General features: G+C 54.5%; 1 protein-coding gene across 2 annotated transcripts; it reads right to left on the reverse strand.

Moving 5' to 3' along the window:
• On the reverse strand, positions 1 to 18,321 carry SLC48A1 (solute carrier family 48 member 1). 2 transcript variants are annotated; one of them, XM_073214879.1, is made up of 5 exons: positions 18,191 to 18,321; positions 9,256 to 9,473; positions 6,827 to 7,198; positions 1,656 to 1,776; positions 1 to 1,114 (listed from the first exon to the last, which is right to left on the reverse strand). In XM_073214879.1, exons 2-5 carry the CDS (start codon positions 9,409 to 9,411, stop codon positions 978 to 980), a joined length of 786 nt encoding a protein of 261 aa, XP_073070980.1. In that variant the 5' UTR covers positions 9,412 to 9,473; positions 18,191 to 18,321; the 3' UTR covers positions 1 to 977. The 2 variants fall into 2 exon arrangements, with proteins under 2 accessions (XP_073070980.1, XP_017508230.1); XM_017652741.3 differs by lacking the exons at positions 9,256 to 9,473; positions 18,191 to 18,321 and having other exon boundaries at positions 1,656 to 1,823; positions 6,827 to 7,059.
• Positions 18,322 to 18,354: the final 33 nt, after the last annotated feature.

Consider the following 18,354-nt stretch of genomic DNA (forward strand, 5'->3'; position numbering starts at 1 on the left):
TCTAATACAAATGGCCGCTGTATTTCTGCTAAAGTGACGGTGACACAGATAAGGCAAAGGGCACATCAGGTGGGAAGGGTAGATGTGCAAAATAGCAACTTAACAAAAGATACATGTAACAAAAGCCCCTTCCCTCCCATGCTAGGTGAGCCTTTCGGCTACTGTATAGGCAGAAAAGCAGATTTTGTTCTTCCGAAGGGAGATTTAAAAAGACAGAAGCTCTAGGTGAAGGGCAGTGCACAGGAGCAGGGTAGGTGTCTCACGGTTAGGGTGGGAAGGGGGCAGGCATGAGAAGGTGGAGTGGCAATGCAGGCTGGAGGTGCACAGGGCAGGTTTGAAGGGCACCCCTTCCAGACTACCCCATGCTGCCCGCTCCCCCAAAGCACCTTCCCCAGACACTTAGTCTGGTCTCATTTGGGGAGCCTTGCTCTGGGTGTGTGGCACACATAAGAGCTTTTTGGGTGTGGAGGAGACGACTGGCTCTACCACTTATTGGGGAACAGGGTGGGAAAAGGGACACACTTGAACTCGGCTCAAATCCCCAGGCGATGGACAGAGTACCAAAGGTTATCATCCCTGGACCTATGATGGGTTGGGGAGTGGGGGGTGGGCAAAGGGTAGGGAGTTGAGAGGTCTCCACTAGAGACCCCTTCCTTGACCTGACCTCCCCAGGTACCCAGACATAGGTCAAGGCCTCACCACCCTACCTCTCAATTATTGCCCTGGCCTTGCTCACAAAGATTCCTCACTGAGTGCTAAGAAAAATGGATCCGTTTGAAAAGGTCTAAAGCTGCCCTCCAGCCAGGCTGATGAGGAGCAACATGGAAGGACCCCTTCCACTGCCCCCAGCTTCCTGGGAGACTACAGGTATCCTGCGATCCATTTTCTGCCAGTGCTGGGGTTCCCAGGGGGTGTGGTAGGCCTGCCCAATGTCTCAGGCTGACGACCCCCAGGGTGCAGAGGTCTCGCTCCTTGGGTCAGAAATCGCTCAGGATGCTGATGTCGGCAAAGTCAGCCCGGTAGCGGTGAGCATACAAGCTGAGCAGGAAGGCCCACTTGCAGGAAATGAAGCTCCAGACGCAGGAGAGGTAGTAGCTTTTGGGGTCTGTGAGGCCTGCGTGGGAGAAGAACCCAAACCAAACATGAGAGAGGCTTGCTGCAGCCATCATGTCACAGAAGCCGAGGGCTGCCCTCCCCACAGCTGCCAACAGAGTCTGCGCCCATCCTGGAGAGGCTGTGATGGAGGTTTTAGAGGAGTGGCGGGGATGAGGAGAGGTCAGGGCTGGCCAATCATAGGTCTAGATAATCTACTCTGTTTGTGGCATTTACCCCAACCTGCTCCACCCTCGCAATCCCCAGGGGCAGGCAGCCAGGGCCTTTGCCTACTTGCGGATCGCAGCCACCAGGGGGCGCTCCCACCCCAGAGCTCTGCCCCGGGAGGCCCTGAACGTCAGGGCCCAGGTCGGTGGGGCACAAGTTTCTCTGAGCTCTTCCAACCCTGGGGAGGAGGCGGGCCGCTCACTCTACCCACTTTAACACGGAGAAAACCCAGGCACCGGGAAGCTAAGCGATCTGCCCAGTCCCTTGAGCCTTATCTTTGGAACCGGGACCCGACCCTTAGGCCCCGCACCAGCCCCTCCCTGAGCAGCCCGTACTTTGGTGTTGTGTGATGGCCAGCGCCAGGAAGGCGCAGAAGGTGGCAACGGAGAAGGCCGAGAAGAGGATGCCCACGAAGAAGCAGCCACGCAGCCCCTTGAGCCAAGTCCTCCAGTAATCCTGCAGGTACATCACGTGTGTCACCAGGACCCACAGCGCCAGCACGCCTGCTGGGACAGACGGGGTCAGAGCGGGGCACTGCAGCGCCCTCTCCTCACCCTGCCCCGCCCGTGACCCCAGGGGTCCTGGGCCCTTTAGATCCTCCACTCTCCTCTCCGGGTTGCACAGGGGCGGTTCCAGAGGTTCTGACGTCACCGGAACTTGAATGCAAAAGCAGATTAGAGAACCTCACTGCCTTGTATTAAGCCAGGAGGACTTAAAAAGACTACCAGAAATATAAAAACATGCCATTTTCCCCTATTGTTCTGTTCTGGAAAACATGATTATTTCTTTAAAAAAAGTTAAGACAATGTTATTTTTAACGTTACATCAAGAGGCTTTAAAATGTTTTAATTTCTCATATGGTACATATCAATAGATATAACCCACATAAATAAAATTTCCTTGGGGTTTCACTACTTTTAAGAGGGTAAAAAGGTCCTGAAATCGGCAAGCTTGAGAACTGTCCCCAGCCTGCTTTCTGGGGACCTCCCACTGCCTACCCCTGGAGAGCCATCGACCCGAGAAGCAGTCCCCCGTGCCCTGATGCTTGGGCTCCACCTGTCCCTCAGAGGCTATAGCCTCAGCGCCCCACGTCCTGGGGCTGAGCTCTAGGGCAGCGAGGATCTTTCCGAAGTCCTTGGTTTGGTCTTGTAGGATAAGGAGGCCCAGGGCTGAGATCCCCAGGGCTACCTAGCTCCCAAGTGGCTGCCTTCTTGCTCTTGGCCAGACTCCCTGTCACTCCCTCCTGTTTGCCGAAGGGCATGCCAGACACCCCTAGCCTTTCTCAGGCCTGCCCTGTGGGCCTGGATGGGCACTTCCCCTACAAAGCCAGCTGCCACTCAGCCAATACAGTGGATGCCCATCGTGCCAGGCTGTGCCTGCCAGTGCAGCCCAACAATGGAACAAATATCAGCTCCATTGGCAAGGCTCTGGAGCAGGGCTGCAGGGTCCCAGCAAGGCAGGGATGAAGAGAGGCTATTGCCACCTGTGTGTGGACTACACATCTAGGCTTCAGGGGAACTTTCAAAAAGGGAGCCACACATGCTACATGTAAACAGCATTCATGCACAGGAAGGGTGGGAAGTTGACAGGGAGATTGTGGTGGGAGAGTGCTTTGAGTGAATCTATTTTATTTCTTAGGCTGGATGGTACATAGGGAATTTGCTAAATCACATGCCTAAGATATTGCATATATATATATTTTTTAAGTTAGAAGGAAAAAAAGGGCCAGGGTATCATCATCACAGAGCTATGCTCTGGTTATCAGCTCGGGAGCTATCACAATTAGGCAGCCTGGCGAGGGACAGAAATCACAGGACCACGAGCCAGGAAGCCTGGGGGCTGGCACTGTGCAGCTCATGATTCCTCAGAGCCTTGGTGTCTCTACATCCAGAACTGGTCGAGCCCAAAGGCCCCGCCAGCCTGGAAGCTTAGCAGCCCCAGGGTTCCACCTTACTGAGGGCTCAGCCCTGCCAGGCCTGCCGCTTCCCCTCCCATACTCTGCCAGTTCTGCCCCTGCCTGCTCCCAGCTTTGTGCAGAGATTGAGACCTGGAATGTGGGTGGGCCAGGACAAGCATCTCTCCCCCGCTGCCAGCAGGAAGCTGGAGCAGGCCAGAGGTGGACAGAGTGACAGTCCCACAGCTTCCACTTCTACCCTTTGTGATCTGGACAGTGGGCCAGCCACCCTTCCCAGAAGTCTTTCCCAGTCTTCTCACATGCATCCTAAGTGTTCATCTGGAGGGCTGTTTGATTTCTTAAAGAGTCCTAGGAAGGAGACTTGTCACTTTGCACATCCAAGGAACAATCAAATGGGCACCTGTCTGGGATAGCGATACTTGCTCTCCACCTGCTCAGCATGCCATGGAGGGGCTGGGGCGGATGAGCTCTAAGGGCCTCCACCGCTCAGAGATGCAGAAGGCAGCCTGGGAGAGAAACAAGGGGATCAGAGCAATCCCTCTGTGACTCAGCGGTTTCTAGGTCAGGAAATGCTGAAATAGGGGCCTGTGAAAATGTAATCTCTTAGGCCACCGGCCATTCTCCAACAGAGTTCCCCAAACTCCACTCCCACTACATCCACATACCCACAAGGGCTGAGCAGGAGGAAAGGGAAGATGGCCGCTTGAGGTGTTCGAGGTCCGAATTCCTTGTTCATAAGCAGACACAGCCTTACCCACCTCTCACTTCTCCTGTACACTGGCCTCCCCACCAGATAAACATAAACCATGTCTGATAGCAGGCCCATTCCCACCCACCCTGGCTCCTACCACTGTCCCTGGAAGAGGGACCTCCCCCAACCCCACCCAAGGAAGTCAGTGAAGGAGTAGGAGCCCCCCCCTGATTCCCTCCCACACCTCAGGCAGAAAGCATTTGTTCCTCAGCCCTGCTGCCTTGCCCAGGACACTGGATTCCAGGAACCTGGTCGGCTTAATTCTGAGCAGAATGGACAACTCTCCAGCCTCCCAGGCTGCAGGACCCGGCCAGACTCACTCCTCACTCCCCCAGATCTGCTTCAAGGAGCAGGGCTCTGGCTCTGCTCAGGGCCCCACAGCTGGCCAACGAAGGCACGCAGTTGGTCAGTGAGCATTTCCAGTGGTGGAGGTGAGGGAGGAGCCCAGGGGAGCTCAAGGAAATGCAGAAAAGCAGGACACAGGGCCTGGGCCAGAGTGCTGCTGTGTTCTTGCATCCCTGACCTGCACTCCTGGCCCCAGGGCCCCTCTCCCTCTCAGCCCACATAGGGCCTGTTAGACCCCTGTGGCAACTTTTCTTTTCCTCTCTCCTTGGTCTATGAGACCCAGAGAGCATGAGTCTAGGTGTCCCCAGGGTTCCCACAGCAAAACCATTTCTTCTGCAACTGCCCTTCCTCCAAGTCACTTCCTCCCAGACACCCAGGAGGCTGGGAAAGAGTGGGTCTCCACCAAAAACACTCTCCTTGTCCGACCAGGGGCTTCAGGGTCTTGTCCAAGAAACAAGCACCCCCAAAGAACCCCTGCCAGGTACACAACAGAGAACTGGCAGGCTGGGGCTGCCCTCTGGTGACTCAGCAGTTTCTGGGTTGGAAAATGCTAAATCAGAAGTGGGGTGCTCACAAGTCAGTAAATCTGCTGATGCTTCACCCCCAAAAGCGGAAGAAGGCTGACTGGCTACACCCTCTCACAACCCATGCAGGGTGCAGAGGGCACGTGGCCCTGACCTGGCAACCCTTTCCTCCACCTGCCGCACCACCACACAGAGGCCTTGGATATTCCTCGGCTACCCCCTGGCTCCTAAGCCCACCCTGTTCCGCAGCTAGCCTGCCTCAGAGGCCAAGAGAAGCCTTTGGGGAGGGAGAGAGGGCAGTTTGGATTGGAGGGAAACCCCAGCCACCCTAAAGCATAAGCCACGGGGCCTTCTCCACAGCCCTCTAACAGGCAGCTAGCAGATGCACGATTCAGAGATAAGGTGCTAATCTCCAACATTTTGGAGCTGGGGGGAGTCTCAGAGATTATCTTTCAGGGGCAACTCCTTTCACTCCTTTCAGACTGGAAACAGGCTCAGAAGGCATTGATGTGCCCAAGGTCACACGACTAGGTGGGGCTGATGCTACCACACCCAGCTCTGACTCCAGGGATGGCCCTCCCTCCTCCTGCCACCAGCCCCCTCACCTCGGGTCTTATCAGTGCAACCACAGGGCCTTGCCTGAAGAGACACCAAGGGAAAGCACAGGGCTGATAGGAAACAGAAAACAAACTGCAAGAGAACCTTTGGTAGATGGTGGAATTGCAGATGGCAAGGAGCCAGGGGTCTGTAGGTAACTTAGCTAAGATGGGCTGACTGTCCCCAGGGAGGAAGAGGCCCCCAGGCGGTAGAGCATCCACCTGAGCTCAGGCTGTGGCCATGTACGTCTTTCTGAGAAGGCAGAAACCCTACCTCCCATTCCTTCTCTACCCAGGGATGGCTCTCAGTAAGCGGATAGAAATGAGTAAATCGAGTCAGTTTTAGTTAGTCCACTTAGGGCTCTTTTGGCAGAGGGCTGCAGTAATTGAGTAAGGTCACCACATTTAAAAGTGTTATCCTTATACGTATTTTTTATCAAAATTCTTTTCCCACACATTTTATTTCATGTAGTGTGTAACCCTGGGAAACCTACTTATTTACTCTTAAGACTCAGTTAAGCCTTATCTGTAAAATGGGCACAATAATAATAACGACTTCATGGCCTAATGTAAAGATTAAGTGAGGCAATGAAAGCAGATTGCTTAACACAGTACTTGACACATAGAAAGTATTGAAAAAGAATTGTTAGCAAGTAGAAATAATATATCTTCACATTAGTTCTACGACAGAGTGGGTTCCTCATGCGCCCAAGGGGCACAAGTGCAGAGCTGGTGAGCACCAGTCCCACGAGAGCCCTGAGGTTCTTACTGTACCACATGCCTCCCCTTTGCTCCTTGAGGCACCGAAAGGGCGCCAGCGGAGTTTAGCAGCCTTGGCGGACGAGCCGCAGCAGGGAAGTGGCACAGAGGCAGCAACGTCGTGGGAAGAAAACGTCCAGATTCCACGAGAGCCCTAGCGCGGTCCTCCGGGTATGGCTGAGGACGCTGCTGGGCACGTCCCCCCTGGGCGGCGCATATGGGCTTCCCCGGGAGCCCCCAGCCCTTTTTTCCACTCACTCCTCCTCGGCCCTCACCCGCCAGGGAAGCGGCGCTTGCGGGGCAGGGGTCTCCCAGGCCGCGGGGGTGCTCGGCGAGCAGGGTCCGCACAGCTGGGCGCGTGCAGAGGGTGGCGGGAGAGCGCGCGGGAGGACGCCGCCGTGGCGCAGCTGAGCGGAGGGGTCGGCGAGCCCGCGCGGGCGGCGGCGGCCCTCGGCGGGGCGCGGGAGGGTGCCGGGTGTCTGGCCCACGCGGGGCCTGCGCCGCCGACGGGCGGCTTGGGGCAAACACTCCACCCGCTCCCGCGGGAAGCGCCGCCCGTGAGGAGCCTCCCGCAGCAGCTGACGGCGCCTCCCCGCAGCCGCGCGCCCCGTGGTACCTGCGAGCCCCCCCATGGCCGCGGTCGCCGGCTGTTTGTAGACCACCGTCCAGACGAGGAAGACGGAGAAGCCGGCCACCGAGCTGAGGCCGGAGTAGGCGGCGCGGAGGCCGAGCTGCAGGCGGGACGGGGCCATGGGGCCGCGGCGCCGGGCGCGGAAGGCGAGCGCGGCCGACGGACACAGGTGCAGGACCGGGACCGGGGCCGGGGCCCGGGCCGCCCGCCCGCGCCCCGCCCCCGGCCCGCCCCACGCCGCCCCGCGCCGCCGGCACAGCGCCCTCTGCGGTCGGAGGCCGTCCGCGCCGGAGCCACGGGCTGTGCATCCCGGGCTTCGCAGGAAGGTCCTCGGCCGCTGGATCCTTCCCGGGGGGCCTGTTGGAAAGGGAGTGCCGGGGCTCATCCTCAGACCGGCGGTTTCAGCATATTTTTGTTGTGTAAAGTAACAGTCATGAATTCTGGGGCTTAGGACATGGACGTCTTGGGGGACCATATTCTGCCTACCACACCCCTCCAGAATGTAAAGTCCATGAACGGGGACTGCACCATTTTTGTTCACATGAACCACCTAGAAGAACTCCTCCTTAGCGCATAGTGGCCACTTAGTGTACATTTTTGAATAGGTGAATGCAAGTGAATGAAGATAAACATTAAATAATGATAAGGTGATTATACAGAAGAAATCTAGGCAGGGCATGATTAATTGCCAAATGAATGATAAAAACCAATTTTGCCTCCCTTTAGAATAGTATGGGGGGCTTTTTTTTTTTAATATTCTAATATAAAGCGCCTTGCATGCTCTGCTAAGAGGGCTGTCCTGCTTCCTGTGGGGCCAGAGGAATAAGAGTTATGTGTTCTAGAAATGGTACTAGAATGAGGGTGAACTGCCCTTTAAAAGGCTAGAAACAGGTTATTTGGACAAATCCTTGACCTCCCTGTGCTTTAGTTATCCCATCTGTAAAATGGGGGCAACAGCGATATCTGTCTCAAGAGTTGTGATGATGAGTCAGTGCTTAAAAGTGTCTAGCACCTAGTAGGTGCTCAACGAATGTCAGCAAGTATGATTAGAAGCAGCATTACAGCTTCCATGGCAAGAGATGAGGAGACACTGAAAGGTGCTTCAGGCTGAGGCAGTGTGAATGGAAAAGGCAACTGATTCAAGAGACATTTTAGCTATTTCAGCATCAAAAGTCAGGTAGGAAAAAAAAAAAAGACCCCCAGACTCCACCTCTGGCCATTAAATTTGAATCTTGGGAGCATATATGTTTTAATGAGATGCTGAGCACCCAGCACTCCTCCGGAAGCCACTGCTGGAAGGAGTCAACTGGATGTTCGGAGGAGGCAGAAGCCCCTGGGCCCGGAGCTCAGTGCTGCAGGCGGCTGCAGAGCCGGCGGCCGGGGTGACTCCCAGCAGTGAGAACGGCATGTGTGCAGTCCAGAGGCAAGATGGATGAGTCAGCCAGACAGCAAGGAGGAGAGCAAAAGCGTCATGAGTGGACATGTTAGGACTACTGAAGAGTAGTGAGCACACTTGTTACACTGGACTGTGTGGTTGCACAAGAAAATAATGAGAAATTATTCTGTAACGGTAGCTGGGGCCCAGGTTGTACAAGAAGGTTAAGAATAGGCTGAAACTTTTTCTCAATTGTGGAAGGAATATAGAGCCACTGAAGAACTTTATACGTAGATGGGGCCACCCACTTAGTGTGATCCTGGGCAGGTACCCTAATTCAGTAGAACTTTCTGCCAAGAAGAGAATATTCTCCATCTGTACTCTCCAAAATGGTAGCTATAGTTATATGTGGCTACTGAGGACTTGATATGGCTAGTGTGACTGAGGATCTGAATTTTTGTTGTTTTTGATTTTAAATTAAATAGCCACATGTGGCTAGCAGCTACTATATTAGACAGCATAGAACCTCTCACGGTCCCTGCTGCTTTGTCTATATAATGAGCATGATGATAACACCTCATAGGCTTATTATAACAATTGAGATATTTAACTACAGTTAAAGCACTCAATACAGTAACTCAATAAATGTATTATTGCTGTTAAAAATTGTTATTTTTGAGCAGGAGTAGCATGACATAAATGGTGTCTTAGGAAGATTATTTAGACTGTGATATTCAGGTTAGATTTCACAGGAAAAGAAATTTGTAGAAGAGAAAGCATTCATGAGGCTATTTCACTGGTAAAGTGTGGGATAATTAAGATGTCTGGAGAAAGCCCACGAGAATGGACAGAATGCAAGGCTCATGGATCTACAGAGCACACGGTGTGCACCACACATACGTGTCTCCCACACCAGTCTCCTATCCAGACTGCCTTCAGAAAGTGCACCCCCATGCCAACCCAAGACAGACACTACTGTCCCCCGACTCAAGACAGACGGCCATTCTCTCTGCCTGAGTCAGAGACCAGTGATGCTCACCAACAGGGGCTCTTCCTGCACATGACCTACGAAATTTGAACTTGGACAGTTCCCGGTGACCTTGCAGTTGAACTGATGCCTTGGGATTGAGTTCTGAGTGATGAAATCAAAGCGAAGTGCATGCCATTTCCAGGTTGGACCATAAAAATCTCCCATGCATCCTCCATTCACTCTTCGTCTTTTGTGATGATTTTGGATTTTGAAAACTGCAGCAGCGCCTGATGGAAAGAGTCCGAGACCCCTGAGTGAATGGATGGAACAGGATCACTCCCTCCATCCCCCAGACCCTCATTAGACTGTAATGTGAGTGAAAAGCACACCTTGTTGTGCTGAGCCACTGAGATCCCCAGCTCGCATGCTACAACTGACCTTGTTACCTCAGCGGCCATCCCTCACTCCCTTTCAGGCCGTATAAACATATCCTGTACGGATCAACTGTCTGAGCTATCAGCCCCTCTGGAGTCGCTCTTAAACTGGGTCCCATCAACATTAAGACAGACCCCTAACTCCCCACTGCAGACTCCCGTCTTGCCTCTGAGACATTTCTTCCTCACTCCCCAAAAGCAAGCCCATTCCAGACATGCATCTCCTACCACAGTGCTACCCCAAGAATAAGCCCACTGAGCTGTGTTCCAGCTGATTGCAGCTGACAGACCTGCAGGGCTCCCTCCTCTCTGCTCGGTGATCCCCATGGAGACCCACGGTGCTCTCCAGGGCACACCCTCACTTACTGTGGCTCTGCTGCAGACCTGGGTATCACTTCTGGGTCCTGTTTCCCTTCACCCACTGCCTCCAGTCCGTTGGCCAGCACAGTTGGGTCTGGCCTGTGTTTTCCCTCCATCTCCTGGCACCACCCGACCCAACCCCCGTTGTTATCGCCTGCCCACTTACAAGGGCCTCCTCACTTGACCTCCTCTGCTCATTCTTTCCCTTCCAATCCCTTCTCCTGAAGTTGGCATGACCTTCAAAATAACAACCAGAACATGGTACTCCCCTTCTTAAATCCCTCCAGCAGCTTCCCATCTCTCTGAGAGTGCACTGATCAGGGCCGTTCCAATGCCAACTAGTTTCACTTCTGCTCATTTCACTTCAGGCACTGCTTTCTGTTTATTGAATATGCCAAGCTTGTTTCTGCCTCCGAGTCCTTGTGCTTTGTGCCTGAAAAGCTCTTTGAGTGCTCATAAGATTGATCCCTCATCATGCAAATCTCAGTTCAAATGTTACCTCCTTAGAGAGGCAGTCCTGTCCTCCCCATGTTCTGTCTGATCCCTTGTTCTGTTTTATATGTCATAGCACTTACCACTATGTGAAACTGTCTTATGTATTTGTTTGTCCTTCCACGTCACACCCCTTCCATCCCTTCAGAATACAGCCTCCACGAGGGCAGGGGCTATCTGTTAGGGGCCAGGTCCTCTTGCTTTGCCTAGGGCTGACCTGATTTTAGCACTAAAAGTCCCACATCTAAGAAACTCCTAAGTCTAGGGCAAATCATGATAGTCAGTCACCCTACTGCCTGCCTGGATCACTTCTGTATTCCCAGTAACGAATCCAATGCTTGGTGCATAGGTAGGAACTCCATAAATACTTGTGCATTAAGTAAAGGAGGAATGAATGGCTGGCTGTCCTTAAAGAATTCTTGGATTCTGGCTCTAGGGGGCAGCCTTCTTCAACCTTGTGCCTTGAGACCCAACTTGGCAAGGTTAAGCTAAAAAGTCTCCTATGCTTGAATTTAAGTGGTGAGTTCCACAAGATTCTGCCCAGAACTTTACGTGGTCCCCTTGCCCACCCCAGCCCTTGTGGAGCTGAAGCCTGAAGACCCTAGTTAAGGCAGCCGGGGCTGTGCCTGACACAGAAGTGGACCCCCTCTCACCACCTCTCTACAGCCCTACCTCCTGCAGCCTTGTCCCTCTCCTGAGGTCAGGCTTGTAGACCACAGAAAAGAAAGGACTGTTCTAGAGAGGAGGAGCAGGTGGCTCACTGCAGGGAGGGGTTGGCCCCATCACGAGTATCTCTGCAAGAAGGTGTCTAAGTTGAGGGCTCAGATCTGGGGTCTTCCTGCCCCCACTCACCCCACCCAGTGCTGCTCCCCATGGCTGGGGCTGCCTTCTGCCCCTAGGAAGGGATGTCCTCACCTCTCAGGGCTCCAGTGAAACTGCTCAGAGTCTGGCTTCTCACTGAGGCCCCACTTCCTCTGTCTGCCCACTGACAGCCTGGAAGTCCATGCAGAGTGCAGGATGCTAAGTGAGAAGATGCTGAGTGGGAACAACAGGCCTCTGAGCTCAGGGGCTAAAGGAGTTTCAGAGGCAGACCCAGAGACAACAAGGTGAGGTGACGGGAAAGGGGGTGTGTACATGAGTGCATATGTGTGTATGTATGCATGCGTGTGCATGCCTGTGCTCTCACAGCTGCAGTGACATTTGGCAGTGAAGTGTTGCGGGGGCTGGGGTCCACGCCTGCTCCTCTCTTCATGTTTCTCTGGCGACCTCATCTCCTGACCTGAACCCCACTCTCCAGTACATACACCACTCCCTTTTCCTTTCCCTTTCACTGTGGAGTTGTTGGGTAAAGAGGGGGAGAGGGGCCTGCAGTTAGCCTGTGCACAGACTTACTCTCAGGGCAGTGGCAAGTGAAGAATAAGAGACTTAGGGCAGGAGGGGAGGGACCTTCCTAAAGGACAGAGCTTGCCACAGGAATGAGTACATATTTATCCATTAAATCTGAGTTTGGGGATGGATTTATTGAATGATAAAAGTCCCCAGCAGGAAGAAGAAAGGGGGTATTATGATCAGCATGTATAATGTGGGGGGGGGGCGCACGGGGAGGGCTGTGCAACACAGAGAAGACAAGTAGTGATTCTACAACATCTCACGACGCTGACAGACAGTGACTGTAATGGGGTTTGTCGGGGGGATGGTGTAGGGGAGAGCCTAGTAAACATAATGTTCTTCATGTAATTGTAGATTAATGATAACAACAACAACAACAACAAAAACTGACAAAAAAAAAAAAGAATCAACCGAAAACAAACAAACAAAAAAGTCCCCAGCAGATCCTCCTCTTCTCTAGTTGCAAGGGCACTGGGCAAAGTAAAGGGATTAGAAATTTTCTGTCACCTGTGCTTAGTCCAGGACCTGGGAGTCCCCCCTGGAGAGGTTCGAGTGGCCACAGCTGAGAGTGCTTCCTGGAGAAGAGAGTGGGCTGGAGACTAAGGCAGGGTGAGCAATGGATGTAGGTCAAGAACTAGGTGAAAGGCCGCAGGGAGCAAGACCGATCTGAGGAGCCATCAGGCAGGCAGAAAGGACCGTGGCAGCAGAGGGAGAATTTAGTTTGCCTTTTTGACTCAAGAAACCTCCCTTGAGGGCCTTCTGTGTACGAGGCCCTGTGTGCAGGGTGGGCAGCCCTGGGCAGAGCAGAGCCAGTATCTGCCCTGAGGGAGCGTATGTCCTTTTTGGAGGAGGAATCACTAGTCATTAGGAAATGTGATGCCAGGCATGTGGCTGGGGGCTTCCTGGCACAGGCTGGGCTCTGTGGAGGGATGGCCCGAGTTGGAGAGGGAGCTGAGGAGAAGTTGTCTGATGCCCAGGGTCCCAGCAGGCGGCCGGCCTGCACAAGGCCTGCGGATCCTGGGGCGTGGGGAGGGGCTGAAGCCACTGGGGACGACTAAGTCAGGATTCAAGCCTCAGGGCTCTCTGTGGAGTGGGAAGGAGAATGCTGGGTGGGCTCTGTGCCTGTCACACGGCATGTGTAAGTGAGCCCGCTCTCCATTTCTCTGGAGGTAAAGTGAAGACAGGAGGAGGGGCCGGGGCCGAAAACAGGAGGGGCTCCCTGAGGCCTGCAGTGGACCCTCTGAGCAGCTCAGCCTCTCCATCCCATAGGTGAAGACTGGTGCCAGGAGCAGGGCAGCGGCCTGGCCCTCTCTGTCAGGACTGCAGACTTCCTCCCTCTTTTCCGTTTCCCTCTCTGGACCCCATCTTTGCAACCTGCTCCAGCCTTTCGCTGTGTCCTCTCTGGAGGGAGGAAATGGCAGTGGGTCTGGTGCTGGGAAATCTTGGGACTCTTCAGCATCTTCTCTGGCCCCAGGACTTCCTGAGTCGGATTTAGGGACAGGACTGGGGTCTGCTCTCCCTGGCCTGCTTGCCTGATTACCCACGTCCCTGTCCCTTCCTCAGGCAGTGCTCTGGACCCAGACAGAACCAGGCAGCTCGTGAGCAGGGGCCAGGGCCCTACCAGGACCCCCACTCAGGTTCCCGCAGCTGCCCCTGCAGGATCTCTAAAGCACGAGGGCAAAATGAGTGCAGCATTTCAGTCCTGAACTAAGTCTGTGGGCCCAGAATGGACGGGAAGATCAGAGTGGTCAGGACTAAGGTTTCAGGGAGGCTGGGAATGGCGGGCAGAGGGAGGTGGTGGCTGGTCCCGGGTGGAGGCTGGGGTGGCGTGTAGGTCAGGGTAAAGGCCAGGGCAGACCGCTCTAGTAGGGCAGAGCAGGAGTGAAGGAAAAGGAGAGCAACAGTGGCCACACTGGTCAGGAGCCGCCCCTGCAGAGCCCTGTCACTCAAGGTCACATGTAGCGACTCCTAGATATTCAGAACATATACATGCATGCACGCACGCACAACCTTGAGAAACAGAAGCTGGGGCAAGAAGGCAGCTGCTAATTTATGTACATTCATGTAACACCAAATCTGCCTGGCGGGCAGGCCTGTTCCCCTGCCTCTGGCAGCTGCAGTCCTGCCCTGCCTTCTCTGTGGCTCTGCCGGCCTCTCCTGCCCCCCAGCCACCGCCACCTTCACCACCACAGGGCTCTGCAGTGATCGTGTCCTTGCCCCGCCACACGTGGGTGCCTTGAGCACCAGCCAGAAACACGAGCCTCCAGGAAAACGTGGGGCCCCTGCTCTTGCCTTGGTCGGCTCCCTGCTGGCCCCCAGCCCTCAAGCACATCCCTCCAGCTTGCCTCCCCACCTGCCCCCCAACACCTGGAGAAGGCAGGAGTCCATCTCTTTTCGACCTCCCCTCTTCACCATTTTCGTAAGTGGCTTGTGAGCAACTGGCTGTGACCTGCTAGCCCTGGGAAGGTCTGGCTCAGTGCCATCCACCTTCCAGCTTCCTGCCTCTGCCTCCCACCCCAGGAACGGGCAGAGGGGAGACCGGGGAAGTGAGCCGGAACCACCCTTGGGGGAAGGAGCCAGGACATGCATGGGAGGACTTTAAACCTTCCAGAGACAGGAGGTAGAGCCCATGTGAGGGTCCTGGGCTCAGTTCTCAGTTCCTTTCCCCTGTCATGGACCATGGCTGAGGCGGAATCCCAGGGAGGCTGAGGGAGGCCGGGCAGTCCAAGGTGCCAGGCACAGCCCTTCCGCCTCTGGTCTCCAAGCGGCCCCTTTCTGCAGCTCCGCGGGAAGCTTGTTGGCTAAGACTTCCTCCAACATCCCACTCTCCATCCCACCACCTTCAAATGTGAGAGCCTTGCCCCATGAGCAAACTGCAGCGTGGGACAGGAGAGGACAGTAGGAGACAAGGAAGCAGCATGGAGGGAGGGAGATGGGACAAAACTCCCCCAAAATGAACTCGGAAACTGGCCCCTCTCCCTTCCACCTGCGTGGGGTGTAGGCCCTTAGCAGGCACCAGCTGACCTGCTGTAGTTCCCCTTCCTTCCACTTCTCCTGGTAATGGTTAAACACCTACTTTATGCCAGATGCTGTGCTGGGTAGATGAGTGTGTTAGGGAGACAAAAGAAAATTCCACTGGACTCGGTGGTCCTGAAGCCCAGTATCTGCTCAGTTTTAGATCTCCAGTTTATAGCAGAGTTCCTGGCATTTACAATAAATATTGAATGGATTAAAGATTCTTGTGGCAGTATATAGGAAAGACTAAGGAAGGCAAGGTTGAGAGTGGTGATCAGGGAGGCAGTAAAAATAATGGTTAACAGTGTACAGTCAAATTGCCTGAGTCCGGCCCTCCGGAACTCGGCTTGTGACCTTGGGCAAGCTCCACCTCTCTGTGCCTCGGGGTCCTCACTGCAAATAAAGGGATTATTCTGAGGATTGAAAGATGATGTCTGTAAAATGACATAGTACCCTGCACACAGTAAGTGCAGTGGGGATGGGGCTAATGGATGGATACAACAGATGATTCACTGGTTCAATCAACCAGATTGGTGGCTGACTGGACTTGGGAGGAGGGACCAAGGTATCAGGTTTCTTGCTGAGGTACTGTTGGGGCTTCAGGAGCTGGGAGCTGAGAGAGGTGGGGCAGGAGGGGCATGTTGGGGGAGGACAAGGGTTTTAAATGCCTAGTGAGAGGCCCCTGTGAAGATCCAAGAAGCTGTGGGCTCCACAAGTTAGAGCTCAGCAAAGAGGCCTGGGTGGGAGGAACACAGCTATCAAAGCCAGAAGCCAAGAGGACCTCCTTTGCCATTCATTCACCCTGCACTATTCTCTGGGGGGGGGGGGCCTCTGCAGGCCCCTATGACCTGCCTGAAGGAAATAGGCAGGGTTTGTGGAGGTTCCTGCCCTGACAGAGAGCTCCTTGTAGGGACAGACTGTGTTAAGGGGCTCTGCTCTGCAGCTCCCAACATCTCACGACGCCCCCACCACCTCTGGAGCCTGTGCTGTGCTCCCAGGTGTGGGGTGAGTGACTCCAGTAAGGGGCTTCTCCCCTTCATGGGAGCTACTGGTATATCCAAGAGGCAGGACTGCTGAGAGGTTAACCACAGGACTTCTAACTGCTTGGGTAGAATCATTTACTGCTCCATATCTTTGAAAGTTGTGGATCTTGGGTTATCTAAACTTTTCCCTTCTTATTTTCCTCATCTGTAAAATGGGATAACAATAACAGCTATCTCATAGGATTGCTGCAATAATTAAATCAGTGAATGCACATAAAGTACCAGCTACAGGGCCTTGTTGAATGTTAAGTATTGTTATTATTTATCTGTCCTCTCACACCTGCTACACATCTAGTGACAGCCAGGGGAGGTGGAGGCTGCAGCAGGGTGTGGCATGGCTGTCCCCAAGATGGCTCACCATCCGGTTTGGGATTTCTTCCTCAGATACACCGCCTTAGTCCCCTGTCCTGTCCAGGCCTCAGCCTCCATCAACTATCTACTGAGCAGTCATTCCACTGGCCAGTTCCCACCTAGGAGTCCTGAGAAGAAAAACCTGCCCCATCCTCTGCCTCAGCAGAAGTTGGGAGGTGGGGTTGCGTGTCAGTAGTAAGAGTGAGACAAATGGAAGGTCCAAGCCCTTTGGTCTCCTCTGGCTACCAGTGAACAGGTAGTCATCCCAGGCCATCTTCTCAGTCTCGAATGACTTTCATTGGGTCGTTGCCCTCCCCCCGAGACACACACACGCACACACACACACACACACACACACACACACTCACATGCATTCCCTTTTCCATAGCTTCCTCTCTTAGGCATAAGGTCCAGATTAGAAGAATGAATGATGTATATGCAAGGAAGTATAGCATGGGTTAAAGTGGAGCCAGGCAACCTGGATTCAAGCCACAACCCCAGCATTTACTAACTGTGGGACCTTGGCAGGTTACTTAGTACCCCTGAGCTTGCTGCTTACCTGTCAAGTTGGAGTAACAGGAATAGAGTGCTTCACAGGGTAGTGGCAGAGATTAAAGCCTGTGAAACACTTGGAACAGCATCAGGCACTTGCTGGCTGTTGGGCTGTAAGGGCTACAGGTGCGCCCATGTCCCACCTCCCTGCTCAGCTCCTTTTCCTCCTGCCCAAAGTAGGAGTAGTAGACATAGAAGTGGGGAAACCCTTTCTGACCCCACTGCCAGGCTTCAGACACTCCCCTGCAAGAACTTTTAGGTCAGGTCATTGGCCCCAGCAATCTGAAACCGCACCTGCCTTCCCACCCTAATTGCCTCTCAGCTCTCCCCCCACCATGTTCACCTGCCCATATGTTCTTCCTTCTTCCAAATTCCCAGAATTTGGGTAGGTTGGTTTTGGGCCTGGGGCCAGATTCATTCCCAGGCTCCTTTCTTTCCCCGAAGGGCCATTTAAAATTCTACCATCATTTCTCAAAGTGTGAACCCAGCAGATAAGTTTGGGACATATGTTCAAAATACAGATTTTCGTTTTCATGCTTATAGGACGAACTCTAAATTCGGGGAGGATGGAATTTGCTTTTTTGTAAGTTCCTGGGAAAATTTTTTTCAGTATACATTAAAATTGAGATTTTAAGCCATTAAAATATCCCCACCTCCAAGAAAATAATCATCTGTGGAAGATGGGGGCTCGGCGTCCCAGGGCAGGGGGACAGATTGTAAGATGTTTCCCCCAGTCCCGGCAGGCTTAGCAGCAAAGAGAAAGGGGGCAGAAAGGGAGCGAGTTCTAGAAGGCTGGGGGCGGGGCGTGAGACTCCTTCCCAAACCCTCCTTAACGTTCTGGGCAAAAAAAGACGAGGCGCCGGGGGAGCGAGGCGCTTCACGCTCCCAGAAGCAGGAGCGGGGCACAAAGGGCGGCGCGGGACCCCCTGCGCGGGGTTGGAAACAAAGGCGCAGGGAGGCGCCGGCCTTCGCCCAGGCCTGCGCAGGACGCAGGAATCCCGGTGCCGGGCCTCCGCCCGCCCCGCCGCCAGGAAGCGCGCGGTGGGGCCTCGGCTCCCTCCAACCCGCTCTCCGTCGGAGCTCAGCCAGAGCTCGGCCCCCAACCATCCTGGAGCGCAGGCCTTCCTCCCCAGCTGCAATGTCCCCCAGCGCGCCTGGTGTGTGTGTAGGGCCGAGGGATGCGCTGGGAGTGGGGAGGGGTTGTGTGTGACAGTGGGAGGCTCAGCAGCGGGCTTCCCCACGGGAAAGCAGCCCAGTCCGTCCCCGCCGCTGATAGGGATCCTGGGCCGCAACAGGAGGCAGGACGCCCCCGGCCGGGAAGCGGCCCCAGCCCGGATTTCCCTCCAGGGTGGGGCTGTAATGACTCACCCCTTCCCCTTTCCCCGTTTCCTTGTTTGCATTTCTCCTCCCGGCCACATGGCGGCCGGTGCCGTAATTCACCGCCCCTGCCCGGACACCCGGCCGCTGCGGATCCAGCACGCCAGCCAGGGCCGCTCCTGCGCCCTGGGCTTTGGCGGGGCTCAGGCTCTGGC

Source organism: Manis javanica, chromosome 10 (assembly GCF_040802235.1).
Source record: "Manis javanica isolate MJ-LG chromosome 10, MJ_LKY, whole genome shotgun sequence".
In the NCBI taxonomy this organism is placed as follows: domain Eukaryota; kingdom Metazoa; phylum Chordata; class Mammalia; order Pholidota; family Manidae; genus Manis; species Manis javanica.

What these genes read in the sequence shown, in the direction of transcription:
- SLC48A1 (XM_073214879.1), bottom strand. Translation starts at nt 9,411, where the DNA reads ATGGGAGATTTTTATGGTCCAACCTGGAAATGGCATGCACTTCGCTTT. An exon ending in GGCCATGGGGGGGCTCGCAG is followed by an intron (nt 1,777 to 6,826) that starts GTACCACGGGGC and finishes ATGTACCTGCAG; the next exon opens with GATTACTGGAGGACTTGGCT. An exon ending in GGCCATCACACAACACCAAA is followed by an intron (nt 1,115 to 1,655) that starts GTACGGGCTGCT and finishes TCTCCCACGCAG; the next exon opens with GCCTCACAGACCCCAAAAGC.